This window comes from Enoplosus armatus, chromosome 8, assembly GCF_043641665.1.
Source record: "Enoplosus armatus isolate fEnoArm2 chromosome 8, fEnoArm2.hap1, whole genome shotgun sequence".
NCBI classification, from domain to species: Eukaryota; Metazoa; Chordata; class Actinopteri; order Centrarchiformes; family Enoplosidae; genus Enoplosus; species Enoplosus armatus.
Window position 1 is genome coordinate 20144704 of NC_092187.1, and position 14041 is coordinate 20158744.

Here is a 14041-nt window from a genome sequence, read left to right on the forward strand (position 1 = left end):
GTATACCCCGCGACGGAAAATACAGCTCCGTGTGTTTGACAAACACAGCGAAAATCCAGACATAATCGCGTTAAGAGTGCCTGTATTCCTGCTCCAGTGTGAGTCGGTACGGTGGCTCTCTCGGCACTAAAACAGGAAGGGACAGTCCACATCCTTGCGATATGGAGTTGGGAATATTGCTATTTTTTTTTTTACAAGCTAATTGGTTAGACAGTGCTGTCATCTAGTGGCGTGTCTGGGCTGTGCGCAGGCCTGCACGCCCGTCTTATACAACACACTGGTACTGTACGCTGTACTGTACAGACGTGACATGGAACAAAGAGGAAGTGGACTGGCTTCGTGAGGCCTGCACACTGCTGTCTGTCTTTCTAACTATCACTACTTTACACCACAGTGGAGTATTACTGTGTCAGTTCAATGCAATCCAATTAAATACATTCAAAGACCAACATTTTATTTAAGGTGAAAAATATTTTTTACAGCCTGAAATATATGATGACCTATTTTTGGATAACTGACAAATGTATTATTAGATGTGGGGAAAAATTTAAATCCTATAAAATAATTTAAAAAAAACATTAAAATAAAGTAGCAGCATTGTACGAGATGTAGGGAAAAAGCTCAAATAAATCAGAAACTGCACTAATTATTGTATAAGCTAATGAGCTTTCCTCCCCAGTTAATAGGCTCATTAAATATTAGATATGTCTATGACAATCATTACAAATGACAGTAATAATGGTTAGGTATTAATCATATGATTGTGACTGCTTTATTACTGGATGCGACTGATCACCACCGGAGTGAAAGTAGGTGGAAGCCTTGTTGTACTGCACAGCTGGTCACAATGTCACATGAACTGCACATTTATTAGCCTAAGAACATTATGTTAATGTTAATCAAACAACAGCCTACAGCATCTCTCTACAATTTAAAACAATGGTTAATAACTTACCTCAAATGTTCCTTCTCTCACAGGAGGCTACTGGTACATTATAAGTTCATATCAGAGTTCAATATTCATCCAAACGTCAAACACGTGGGTTAATGTCTTGAGGAACAAATAGTGACTGATGAGCCTGTGGCCACTGTTGTGAATTCTTTAATAGAAGAAATCTTTTCTTAGAAGAGACCAACATCAGAGTGAGAGCAAGAGACAAAGAGACAAAAGGGGTTAGGATTACACTACACTGATTTAGCATTACTGAGATAGTAGACACTTCTCTTCTTCCTGCAGTAAACCTCGTAGAGCTTTAGCCACACAGTTCATAACATATCATTGACCAGCAGATTTAGTAATGAAAATTCAGTGTTTTACAAACCAAGGGTACATTGTACGTGCTTGATGCAAACAAGTACTGCACAGCCCATTAAAAAACAAATAAATGGTTAAAAGATTTTTTTTTTCCTGAGATTCGGTAGACTGAGCCTTTAGTCCATGATCCTACATATTCATTATTTTTCACCTGATAAATTATCAATGAACAGATCTATTCCAAGAGGCTACTGCACAGTATGAATCCATTTGGAAAAAAATATATTATTTGGAGAAGAATTTAAGTCTGACCGTTTGTATTTCTAAAATACACAAAATCCATTAATTGTTTGTTTTTTTATTTAGTAATTTTGTTACCACAGTTGAGTTTTGTACCATGATCTTTAAAAAAAAAAGTCATATTATATAGCTAGAAATGTGTGTCACTAGTTTCCAAACACTGTCTGAAAGAGTCTACATACAGTAAATGTACCTTTGAAACAAGATGAAATTACAGCAGAATTTGTGCAAAAAAGAAAATTATTAAATTTCAAGAAAGGAAAAGAGCTGTGAGCTTGCAGCTCTGTACGCATGCAAAGTACACATTAAACATACTTTAATAAACAGCATGCATTTTTATAAAAAAAAAAAACAATAAAAAAAGGGTGATAAAAAACATTCACCATAAACCAACCAATGAAAAGAGTAAGGATATATGTTTAACCATATTGTTATAAGAGCTGGTGAAAATACTAGTTATATTAAAACAAATCACACGTAAAAAAAAAAAATGCTGGTGGCTTTTAGTGAAAAAGCTTAGTGTGCTAGAGTTACAGCAGAGGGAGCATTCCTCCTGTCCTCTCCTGGGTTTTCTCTCTTGTTTTTTTTTTTTCTCCTTCTCTCCACAGTCCTTTACTCTTCCGGTGTTTGCCCTGGACCTGCCAGCGGCATCTCAGAAACATCGCACTCACTTCCACAGCTTCCCATCAAAGTCTGAATGAGGAGGCGGGAGGAGAACAACACATCAAGATCATTAGTAGTGTTTCTTATCTGTGGCTGTAGGGATGTTTATTTACTGAAATACAACTCTGCACACTGTCTTACTCACCCGCATTGCAGTCTTTGGCCATATCTCTCTCTTTCAGTAGGTTGTTTTTGTAGGCTGTGGATTGTAGCAGACATGCAGGTTAAGAGAAAGCAGTAAAAAAAAAAAGAAAATGTGTGTTTACTAATGTGTGTGGATGAGGATTACTGTACCTGAATTCAGAGGGTCTTGGTTACAGGTCTTCAGCTCTGTGCAGTCTAATGACATTTCACCTCCACTGATCACATTTCCCCTGGACAGAAAATAAGTATTGTTCTGCTTACAATTGGATTCAATTTAAAGAAAAATAAATACAATTTATTGTAGAGTAATTTCTTACCGATCAGATCGACGCAGCTCATACTCCACCCCTGAAAAAACAGATTTAACACACAATCTCAAACACAATGTATCCATAAAAAGTGACCCTTACAGTGTGTTCTCTATGAGTATTTTTTTTATAATATAAAATACAAGTTTGTTGTCAGATACAAGCCAAGAACAGGGGAAGAGTTTATGGGTTAAACATTCACACGATACCTCTCTTTTTGCGTCGTCGTGTCAGCACAATGACAGCGACAGCGATGAACGCCAGCAGTAAGAAAGTGGCCAGGAAGTAGCCCAAATGCTGCACGAAATAACCTCGATGCTCCGGGAGGATGACATTCACCACACGTGGACTCTCGACCTCTTCAGTCCCTACAGGCAGAACATGGATAAAATCAAACATCTTCCATAATAAACTACTCAACTCTCTCATACATAGACAGAGCCTGTAGTAGAAACAATGAATAGTCCACATGGTAAATATCAAGAGAAGTCAATGTGCTTTCAAATAAAAAAAAACAATGGGATGTATAGTAGAGAATTTATTGTTCTAACTGTGATATATTGGATTGCTACATTGGATTAATGTAATGGCAATAAACAAGGATCAAACTGAAACACATTTCTCCACAACTAAACATTTTCATTCCCCCCGAGGCTTCGTCTTTATCATTTGTTTCCAAAAGCCAGATGCAGAAGGAGGCAGAGCTGGAGTTAAATGTCAAAATGCTGTTTGGTGGTAATGACTTCCAGACCTGATGTCATGCAGCTGTTTTTTGTTTTTTTATTTTTTCTCCTCAGAAAAACACAGGCTGACCAGAAAATAGGAGAAGTGTGAGGAAAGAGAGACACATTCTGTTATGTGGTCTGTCTGCATGTCTGTATTAGTTTTTCCATTCAGGCCTTTTCACGTCTTCTCACAAACACAGAAGTCTAGTTTCTGCATGGAAAATACATCTGTGACACCTTCAGCAGAGCTCGGCCGGGCTAAAGACACATCTGGCAACACTGCAGGCAGCTCCCAGCATCACGGCGACCCTGACTGTTTGTGTACACTTTGTAGATAGTTGACAATAATTATTGAAAACGACAAGCACAGAAAATACACACTGGGCTTGGAGATGCGAGACCATACAACTATGTCTATTATAAACAGTATGATACAGTACAGTGTACTACAGAGCTGCTGAAGGGTAAAATATTATTTGTTGTTGTTACAGTCTTTAAATTTCTCCCTAAATTCAAATGCAGCCTGATCACAGAAGCCAGATCACATAAAAGGATCATGAAAGACAACAAATCATTCCCTCTCGAACATTTCTCTTAAATACAGCATTACTCTATGATCCCTCATTAAATCAACTAAGTTGGACACTAGTAAAACTAGACACCACTGGGGAACTAATGAGGAAAACATGCAATGTATCATCTCTGATCATGCTTTCAAAACCAGCCGATCATGGGAAAAGAAAGCGTATTCTGACTTAATCACCCACCTCCGAAGTGGGAGCTTGGTTAGCAATTATCACCTGTCATCGTTTAATGTACCTAATATGCATGAAACTGCAAAGACATGTCCAAGGTCATTGTCTCGAGAGCTCAGCTGTCACAACCAGAGCTGCAGCCATGTCCCAGCAGTAGCCCATTTCCATTTTCTTGACAGATCTGACACGTGTGTGTGTGTGTGTTAACGGCTATTTCACATATGCTGCACAGAGGTTACTCTGTGTTTTTGTTCCTGTGGGATATGCTTCATTTGCAAGTCGGTGAACTGAAGGAAAGCATCTCAATTTTCAAAGATAGAGATTTCTGTTGAACTGCTGACAGCTCACATAACGCCTCCTTCACGATTACAAAAAAAATAATCTACTCCTTCTTGCCGTAAATAATTACAGCATTAAAGTGAAAAGCTCTCATGACATTCGTAATTTCACATGATCGCTGGCGCCTGCGTGAGCACAAATAACTTGGGTTTAATCTGACAGACAAGAGCAGCGGTGCGTAAAGAAGAAGTGAATTCCTAGATGATGTTTACTCAAAGGACGCAGGCAGAATGTCATCTATCCACGTGTGCATTTCTTCACAACATACTTATGGAGCTAATAAATGAGCTGTAATTTCTCTCAAGGCGGAGGAGGATCTATAGTCTAACACATACCTTCATCCCCTCCCCTTACTTCTGCTCTTTCAAGTCACAGCTGGCCCAGATGTTGAACAGATGTATCAGACTTCCTTTAAATGCTGGTGAACACGCCTCTATCAGCGGCTGATACACATCAGCAGAGAAACAGAGCAGATCGGCAGAAAAGAAGAATAAACAAAACTCGAGATACAGTGTAGCCAGTCTAGACACGTGGTTGGGGCGTTTGGAAAATGGGGTCAAATGTAGGAAAAAACACAAGATATGACCCTCCACTCCCAAAATTACTGGCTGTTGGAGCCTACTCCTCTGCTCAGCGCAGTTAAAATGTCTCCAGCTGTAAACGAAAAAGCTGTAAATGAAAAAAAAAGTCGACAAGGAAAATGAGACCACTTCCGTTTCAGCCAATTTAAAGCTGTTTACTGTAGACAGCATCTCAAGCCAAATAGCTGACTCCAAAAAAACCCACTTTTCAATTTGCGATGCTGAGTTCACAGTCAACAACTAACATGGATCTTTCTTTCTTTCTTTCTTTCTTTCTCTCTTTCTTTCTTTCTTTCTTTCTTTCTTTCTTTCTTGCTTCTACATTCCTTCTACCTCCTCCCTCCCACTTCAGCTCAAACACAAAAACAGAGGTCTGAGGAGAGAATTGGCGAGAAAAGGAACTGATTTAACTGACCAACTATGCCTATAAATACAACAAAAAAACCCAGGAGCAATGTTGTCACTCTAGGCACAGCTCAGCCGAGAAACCATATGGGGAAAAACATTTACCATTAACGTCTGGAAAAACAAAGTTCTCGTGATATTTCTCTTGATGTTTTTAATTCTGAGTGGCTTACTTGGCTCTGGCACATCATTCTGGAAAATTCTGGGTGCCGTAGTGGGGGCGGACGGAAGAGGAGGTCCCACGTTGAGCCTGAAGATGCGTCTCTCGTGCAGACCACAGTAGTGGTGATGCAGGTGGCAGGAGTACAGGCCTTTGTCAACAGGCTTCAAGTCAGAAATGGACAGTGAGAAGTCCCCTAAAGTAAAAGCATCCTCCGCCACACTCATCTTGCTCTGGCCAAAGAGGGGTCCATAATCCCGGCGCTCTCCAGAGGCATAGAGGTCCACCAGGCGGTCAGCCCTATCAGGGCGCACCCCAGGGGGCTGGAAGTCCCAATGAGCCACTTGCTGCTGGTCCTCCTGGAGGCCCTCTCTCCAGAGGGGGCGCCGGTTGACACAGGGCAGTGCCACTGAGCTGCCCAACAGGACCACGAACACAGTCTTCTCTCCATCCCAGTAACGCTTCTCTTTCCGAGCTGGATAAAAAGAAATACATTACTATCAAACCTGTTGAATGCATCATGACATTCGGCTGTATGATTCGGAGGCCTCACCTGATTTGGTGACATTCAGCTGGATTTGAATGGACTGGTGAATCTGGCAGTAGTGATGGTGCAGATTACAGGTATAAACTCCTTTGTCAGTTGTGACCACATCTGAAACAAATAAACAACCGTAAGATTAAATTATAAAGGGAAGAGTGCAACGTTCATGGTGCTACTGGAGCATTTAGGGAAGTCTCACTGTTGATGATCAGGGAGAAGTTGCCATCATTGAAAGCAGAGTCTGCGATGGAAATGCGTCCCTTGTTTAAGCCATTGTAGACCCTCTGGCGGGCTCCAGGGGACATGTCCAGGACTCGCTCCACAGAATACTCTGGACTGCTGCGGACCAAGTCCCAGTGCACCACCCTTTGACGGTCCTTCAGTCTGTCCTGGGTCCACACCATGCGGGGGCTGTGGCAGGGCAGAACGGCCTTAGACCCTGCAGGGAAGGTGACGTTCTTGGCCTCCACCACCACACCGAGTCCGCTGCTGCTCTGACCCCATGCTGACACGAAGAAGCAAACACATGGGCTCAGACGATCAATGCAGCGATGACAGAGAAGCATCAAACATGAGCTACTATATATTCAACAGAGAAACAAAAATGTCTTACCACCTGGCAGGAGGAGCACAGCAAGAACTGAAACAGACAGAAACAAGAGTGATTCAAGTCGTATCCTACTGATGCACTTCATTCGTACTCAGCAAATTCTTGTAGAGTTTAGGTTTGACCTGGACTGACCCAAAGTGATAGATCTGCAGCAGATGTGGGTTCAGTGAGAGGACTGTTTATAATAACAGAGGAAAACTGAAGTAACAAGGATGAAAGGCAAGATTTTAAAACAGAAAAGAAAAGTTAGCTGTTTGTGTTTTCTCACTCTAGAGATAGACATAATCCTACATTTGCTATTTCTAATGCATTTTTCACACAGTGCTATTTTGTCGTGTGTTTACTGAAGGGCCAGCGGAGACGCATGCAGCCAAAGCATACAGAGCCTCTATTCATCCTGGCTGCTGCTGGCTTGTTGCAAGGCCACGATCCTGAGGGGGATGAAGAACCGGGGCTGTTATTCAGCTCACATCAGTCACACTGCCTGGTGTCAAAACCAAACACCTGTGTGTTTTTAATAGGTCCTGTGAACTATAGGGGCCAGATGTGCAGAGAGAGTTTGTTTTTAATGTACTGAATGTGTGGATACATCCAGCACATATAAAAAATCTATGAATAAGGAGTGGATTATTTTCAATGCACAGACATTACAGATTTGAAAATGGCATGATTAATTAGCACTTTCAAAACAGATTCAAATGCTTCACATATGGCAGCAAATCAAAATCAATGGATCATTAGATTTTAGGATAAAAGACATAAAAACCAAGTTCAGTGATGTAAGACAAGAGACATAAAAAGACAATTCAAGTAAAGTCAGGATAAGCTCTCTGATCAAAGTATATTTAAGGAGAGATTTAAAAGATGTTGCCGACTCAGGAAACCTGATTTCCTCGGGCAGGTTGCTCCAGAACACTGAGGCCCTGATTGTAAACTCTCTGTCCCCTCTAGTTTTATGCCAGGCCTCTGGAGCAGTTAAAAGACCTCTGCCCGAGGATCTCAAACTACATTCAGGCTCGTACGGTACTTCAAAACAGAGCAAGACGTGAGACCGTGAAGAGCCTTAAAAGAAATCAAAAAGATCTTAAAGTCAGTTCTTGGAGCCAGAGCAAGGAGGCTAAAACAGGTGTGAAGTGGCTGTTGGTTCTGGTTAAAATCATGGCAGCTGAGTTCAGTCTGTAGTTGATCAATAGAATTTTAGTCAAGGCAAGTAAAGTCTTTAAATCTGGAATTTACTGAACCTTTTGCAATGAAACCTCATACCAAGTTATATTAGGAAGTAATCAGTGGCAGTTGCTGTAAAACACTATATAAACTCTAAAAGCAGTGGTGGAATGTAACAAAGTACATTTACTCAAGTACTGTAAGTACAAATTTGAGGTACTTTACTTGAGTATTTTCATTTTATGCCACCTTTTACTTTTACTTCCCTACAATTCAGGGGGGGATATATTACTTTTGACTTCTAACAGTATATAAAGTAGTTGAATTAGCTCCACCTCAACGAAATACAACAGCAAAATGCTACTTACACATAAATGCCCCAGTGATATGATATGATAATAGTATAACACTCACAGGAAGCATTTTTCTGAATTATGAGTACTTTTACTTTTGATACTTTCAGTATGTTTTGCTAATAATATTTAAGTGACATTTTTCAATGCAGGACTTGTCTGAGTATTTCCTCCAGCACTGTCTAAATGCAGCAAATAACAAATGGCTCAATGAAGTGCTGACAGTGATCGCCTGACACCCCAAAAGCTGCACAAAGTCCGTTTGATACAGATGTTGATTCACTTCATATGTGAGCGCAGGCAACAGACGCGTGAAGAGAGCGTTTCATTCACCACATCCAAACAATACTTCACTGGAGCGCTGCTACTGTGCCTTTGTGCGGTGATTTGAACCCAGCAGAGCATGCGGTGATCTCACCAGTATATAATAATACTTCAAGCTGAGCAAAATGATTTCCGCACACACACTGGCATCGGAGAGGAGACCTCATGCTGGAAAACTTTGGTGGGTTTTTCTATTGATGGGTATAAACTTTCCTGCAGAAGGTAAAACAAAGTGTCCCAGCCCCTGTAATTTTCTCTCATCTCTCCTCCAGACACACACAGTCTGATGACTCACGAGGCCGGTTTAACACTAAACACTTAACAATGTGCTATTGAGTCACCAGCTATAATAACAGGTATTTACCAAATGAGCTGCAAAATCACTGTTGTCGTTTATAAACCCCGGGAATCATTCAACAGAAAGTTTTTATATATTCAACTCAAACATGAAGCATGTGTTTACTCAGCATCATTTCTGTGATTCATGGAGGTTGTGGGTGTGTGAAGTTTACTCACAGCTCCGTCACAAAATAAATCAAACAAATATGTCCAGTTGCAGACTCACAGGTGCACATTAAATGGCAGACATGATTTTCTAGAATTTTTATATTATATAAATTTGCTTGTGCAAATTAGTACAATTGCAAGTACTTTCCATTACTTGGCCATCTTAATACCATTATATACAATCCCCTTGTGAGTTAGTTTTTTTGCTTTATGTATTTGATGTTTATGGATAACTTTACTGAGTATATTATTATAAATGTATATTCTTATAACTGATGGTTGAGCTCAATTTGGGACCACACCTGTGCAGAAACAGGTGATGTCTATATGTAATATACCTTCTTGGGCATGTTTTATGTATACCTGATAATGCCCAAATGTCACAGCTTTGACTGCAACTTAATAAAAATATATTGGGAGCATCATAGGCACCTTTTTCTATGATATATAACATATTTTCTGAACAAAGTGGATTGTCTATGGGACTGTACAGACCACAAACATGTCACCTTGTTGTGACCTTGTCATGTTCATGTGCTTATTTTGTTCAAAACAGCAAGTCTGATCTTTTCCATGCCCTGTTGTCGGTGGCCGTTAATTAAGACAGAAGCCATCACAAACATGGTTGGAGTGGTAATCCCCCTCCTCCACGACTCAGAGCAGCCCACTCGTGGTGAAACACTCATTACTGACACATATAATGACTGGCTGCTGGATTGTGCTGACTCCTCCACTCAGACCGCAGTTAACTAGAAACACATTGGGCTGAAGCCATAAAAAAAAAAGTCCCACATGTGTCAACAGGCCGAGGCTAGTCACAGCCACGCAGCCTCACTGTATGTGCAGTGCTCAAGTCCACGAAGCTCCAGGCTCGATCCATTTCACTTTAACCAGTCAGAATATTTCAAAATGAAGGCTGCTGATAGAAAATAGAAACTGTAATCTTGAGTACCATCACTTAGACTTAGACTAGATAGATAAATAGATAGACAGATAGATACATAGATAGATACATAGATAGATAGAAAAGTGGGGTTTATATAATAACAAATGAATAGAAATGTGTCAATAAAGATAATACATAAACATGCATTATGCAGACTGTTTTGTCAACAATAATTAAATAAATAAATACACCACGCAGAAAATGAACAAGAGTCTGGACTTTAAAAATTGTAGACATTCCGCCTCTAAAACTAGTTTTAAAAGACCATCATGCGGGTTGTTGTTGTTGTTGTGTTCATAATAAATAAACAAATACATAATAATAATCTAAATTGTACCGCCGCTTATACCAGTTAGCCTAAAAAAAAATGTGAATAATGCAGGCTGTTGTTGGGTTCATATTAAAGCTCACAATGCAAAGACATTTTGAGAATAATCTACTTTAAAAGATTTATAAGTTAAGATATTTACAGTGCAGCAGAACAGACCTGAGAACAGAACTGAGCAGCTTTCCGCTTTTGTCCCCGGCTGGTTATTCTAACCTGGATCCAATTATGGCACAAAGAAAGTTCCCTCAAGTCACTTTTCTCTTTTAAAAGCAACACAACTGAAGGACTTACTCTGAAGAAGAGTCATATCGAGGAGGTGCATCTTCTTCTCAGTGCTGGACGTCAAAGCCTGACACATGTAGAGTGCGCATCAGTGGATAAAACAAAAGAAGCTTCAAGTTCGCCGAGCAGCTGTATGTTGTTGTATTCCTGCAGGCTGGAGCCGAAACACGCTCCGCCTCCACCAGCCAGCCGATGAAATCCAACACTGCTGCAGTCTCCACGAAAACATGTGTAGCAATAACAAAACGCACGGTGAAAGCTTTTGAACAACACTATAATATACCAACATACGAGATTAATATGACAAATGCACTGGAGGTACAATTAACACCGGCCACCTTCTTTCAAAACATAGGACAGTAACTTTCTATCAACCCTAAAGTGACAGATCTTATAATACTACACAACAAGAGTCCTGAAAGCATGAGGTTTGTTGTTATTAGCTGCTCTTCTAAACACAGGAGGCAAAATGTTGATATTTTCAGTCCTCATCAATTAAGGAACAAATGCTTTTTATACATCAAACTCTTCAGTTATATATATGTGAAGATTGTAAACCAGTCCAGTCCACATAAGGGACGGATTATAGAAAGTCCTTCTTCATTTCCCCCTTTTTGATCTTAGAAAGCCCTCAGAGTAACTTATTTTACTAAGTATGAGAGGTTACTCGACTCAAATTTCAAGGCTCTTGTTTCCGTTTTAGATGTGGTATAAAGATTAAACTAAACAATAATCTTTATAGCAAATGCCAACTCTGCGTTTGTCCTGTGCTCACATTAGTAATTTCAGATTTTGCACAATACTGCCATCCACAGTAAGAAATGGGAAAATGTATTCTGTCCTATAATTCTACTATCAGCCTAAAATAAGGCCAGCAGAAAATAACAGCACACCACGCCTTGGGCTTGACAGAGAAAGATCTTTATTAGATTATGTACACTTTGTTAAAAATACTTGTACACATGGGGAATACGTCCTCATCAGTGACACATGCTCCAATAAAGCTGCAGAGAAAGTAGGTTGATTGTTTTAGCTGCAGTGTGTGAAGTGTGAAGTGTGGTGTGCAGAGTCATCCAGTGTGAGGGATGTGACACAAACTCGGATCACTGTCAGTGTTTCTCAGTCTCTTTTGTTTCCGTGCTGTTTAATGAAGATCTTAGGTGCATTCCATCCCTCTGGGGCCTTCTTCAGTCCAGCTCGCATCCAAATCCTCTTCAGATCCTCCTCAAATCGTTTCTGCACAGGACAAAACACACACACACACACACACAGTTGGCAGTGTCAATGTGTAAAGTGAATTCATCGTAGTTTAGAGCACATCAAGCACACAAGACTTACAACAATTCAACGCAAAATAAACAGCTTCTTTCAAGTTTAGGCAAGACTTTGCTGCCGGTTTTATACATATAACAGTTAAATACTAACATTGGTGTTCACTTTCTTATCGAACTAGCACACATCATACTGATATAATTTGCTGAAAACAACAGGAAAAATGTATCAAAACAGAGAGAGATCATCTGTCTCGTCCGAATGACAGGATCCTCATTTGAATACATTTTTAATCTTCAAAAAGGAAGAAACTCTCACCTGTTTCTTTCTCCCCCTGCCCTCCATCACTCTCCTCCTCAAAAATTTTGTCCGTTTTAGCAGCTTCTTGTATTTATGCCGGTTCATCTTCCGTCGTCGGATCTCCAGAACATTCTTACATCTAAGGGGTGTTGCCGAACCCTCCCCATCCTCCAAAACAGGGACAGAGATGGGTGGCAGCAGCTTCTCTTCCAGCAGCCCTGCTTCCTCCTGCGGCACAGTGGCCTCCAGCAGGGGAGGAAGGGAGTAGCGCAGGGAGAGCCAGCTCTCCAGAGGACTTACTGACAGTTTACGCGGCACAAGAGCCTCGTCCAGTTCTGGTTCAAGTTGGACCCATCGAGGAGGAGGTGTGTTGTCTGCTGCTGTTGAATAGTTTCTCTGTTTCTGTCTTAATGAAGAGCAGTAAGCAGGAAGAACCGGTTGTCCATTCAAAATGTCTGCATGGGCTTGAAGTGCACCTGTTCGTACAGGAAAAATAAATGATGTCATCCTGAGTAACATTACTTACACAGGAGACATAGCTTAAAATGAGATTACAGAGCTACATATATAGATATATATTCATACTTACAAGATGCTCTACGTAAAAGACTGAGACGAGAAACAACCTTTGAAGTAAACATTGTTTACGACCATCCACATAAATTCATCAGGAATGAATTGACTGGTCCCTTGTCCTGTTGGCACGAGCAAAATACTGTGTGTCAGTCATAACTCTTCTATAGAGCTTTCAAAGCAGTGAGGAAACAATTGGTTGATTAATAGAATAGTCAGCTGACAGTAAATATTATTGGTAAATCGTTTATCAAAAAAATTAGCTCAAATGTGACGATTATTCAGCTTTTATGCGTTTTATGTCATTGTAAACTGAACAGATGTGGGTTTTGGACTGTTGATCGGAGAAAACAAGCAACTTTAGGCGTTACCTTCAACTCTCAATTTTTGTACAACAAAAATAACGTTACGATAACGAAAATAACTTTCAGTTGCAGCCACAACGTTACATTAACATGTCCAACCTCTAGATTAGTTGACGAAAGCTGGTGTCCTTAACAGTATTAAAATTATAAAATACACTGACGTTACTAAGCGATTGTAAGATAATCGATATTAACACAATTTGACCAACATTCAAGTTATTTGTCAGTTACCAGTGCCCATGCATACAGAAGTGTTTGGGTTGATGCTAATGCTAGCTAGCACTGTAGCTCCACCGTGGACGTCAAAGTCGCGATATTGTCACTAAAAAAATGCAGCTAATGATGTTTCTGTCATCAACCATCTAACAACATGACTACAATTAATTTGCCTATTTTAGCAATGTTGTTACGTTACCTAATACTCCTGTGACCGGGATTTTCGTTTTCAATGTGACTTCAGAAAACCACTTCCGGTCCGTGCGACACAAATTAAAGGCGCTTCCTGTTTCTCAGAGCGGACAAAGGTTCCGCCGGGGCCGCTATTATTCTATGCTTATGAAACATAAAATGGTACATAAAACCTAACTGTACAATTACTATATGGTCCAATACTGTCCAATACTGTATGGACCTTTGTTTAGTTAGCAACACACAGTAGGTAAGTGAATGACTCCACTGGAGGGCACTAACAATCTAAGTAATGGTAGGTGCAAATTAATCTGTGAAACTGTTTCCATGCAATAGACCTGCAGTTTGTTTCAGAGGAGGTTTTGACTCCTCAGTTTGCCAGAATACAGCCCAGGGATGAATAACAAATGTAGGGTGAATAAGAACCCTT

The 14041-nt window shown here is 40.3% G+C and overlaps 2 protein-coding genes across 2 annotated transcripts; both read right to left on the reverse strand.

Moving 5' to 3' along the window:
• Positions 1-1086: 1086 nt before the first annotated feature.
• LOC139288902 (matrix remodeling-associated protein 8-like) lies at positions 1087-10781 on the reverse strand. Its single transcript, XM_070910361.1, has 10 exons — positions 10703-10781; positions 6793-6819; positions 6379-6684; positions 6189-6290; positions 5649-6110; positions 2880-3038; positions 2680-2710; positions 2513-2592; positions 2364-2417; positions 1087-2248 (listed from the first exon to the last, which is right to left on the reverse strand). The coding sequence occupies exons 1-10, from the start codon at positions 10767-10769 to the stop codon at positions 2223-2225; spliced, it is 1314 nt and encodes a 437-aa protein (XP_070766462.1). The 5' UTR covers positions 10770-10781; the 3' UTR covers positions 1087-2222.
• Positions 10782-11608: 827 nt separating this feature from the next.
• Positions 11609-13667, reverse strand: aurkaip1 (aurora kinase A interacting protein 1). Its single transcript, XM_070910922.1, has 4 exons — positions 13619-13667; positions 12855-12960; positions 12284-12741; positions 11609-11929 (listed from the first exon to the last, which is right to left on the reverse strand). The coding sequence occupies exons 2-4, from the start codon at positions 12904-12906 to the stop codon at positions 11813-11815; spliced, it is 627 nt and encodes a 208-aa protein (XP_070767023.1). The 5' UTR covers positions 12907-12960; positions 13619-13667; the 3' UTR covers positions 11609-11812.
• Between the last annotated feature and the right edge of the window lie 374 nt (positions 13668-14041).

Excerpts from the sequence above, each read along its gene's own strand:
- aurkaip1 (XM_070910922.1), bottom strand. The coding sequence starts at position 12,906 with ATGTTTACTTCAAAGGTTGTTTCTCGTCTCAGTCTTTTACGTAGAGCA. Across the intron at positions 12,742-12,854 it reads TCTTTTACGTAGAGCATCTT|GTGCACTTCAAGCCCATGCA; the intron begins GTAAGTATGAAT and ends CTGTACGAACAG. Across the intron at positions 11,930-12,283 it reads GCAGGGGGAGAAAGAAACAG|AAACGATTTGAGGAGGATCT; the intron begins GTGAGAGTTTCT and ends TGTCCTGTGCAG.
- LOC139288902 (XM_070910361.1), bottom strand. The coding sequence starts at position 10,769 with ATGTGTCAGGCTTTGACGTCCAGCACTGAGAAGAAGATGCACCTCCTC. Across the intron at positions 6,685-6,792 it reads TGTGCTCCTCCTGCCAGGTG|CATGGGGTCAGAGCAGCAGC; the intron begins GTAAGACATTTT and ends TCTTCGTGTCAG. Across the intron at positions 6,291-6,378 it reads CTTCTCCCTGATCATCAACA|ATGTGGTCACAACTGACAAA; the intron begins GTGAGACTTCCC and ends TATTTGTTTCAG.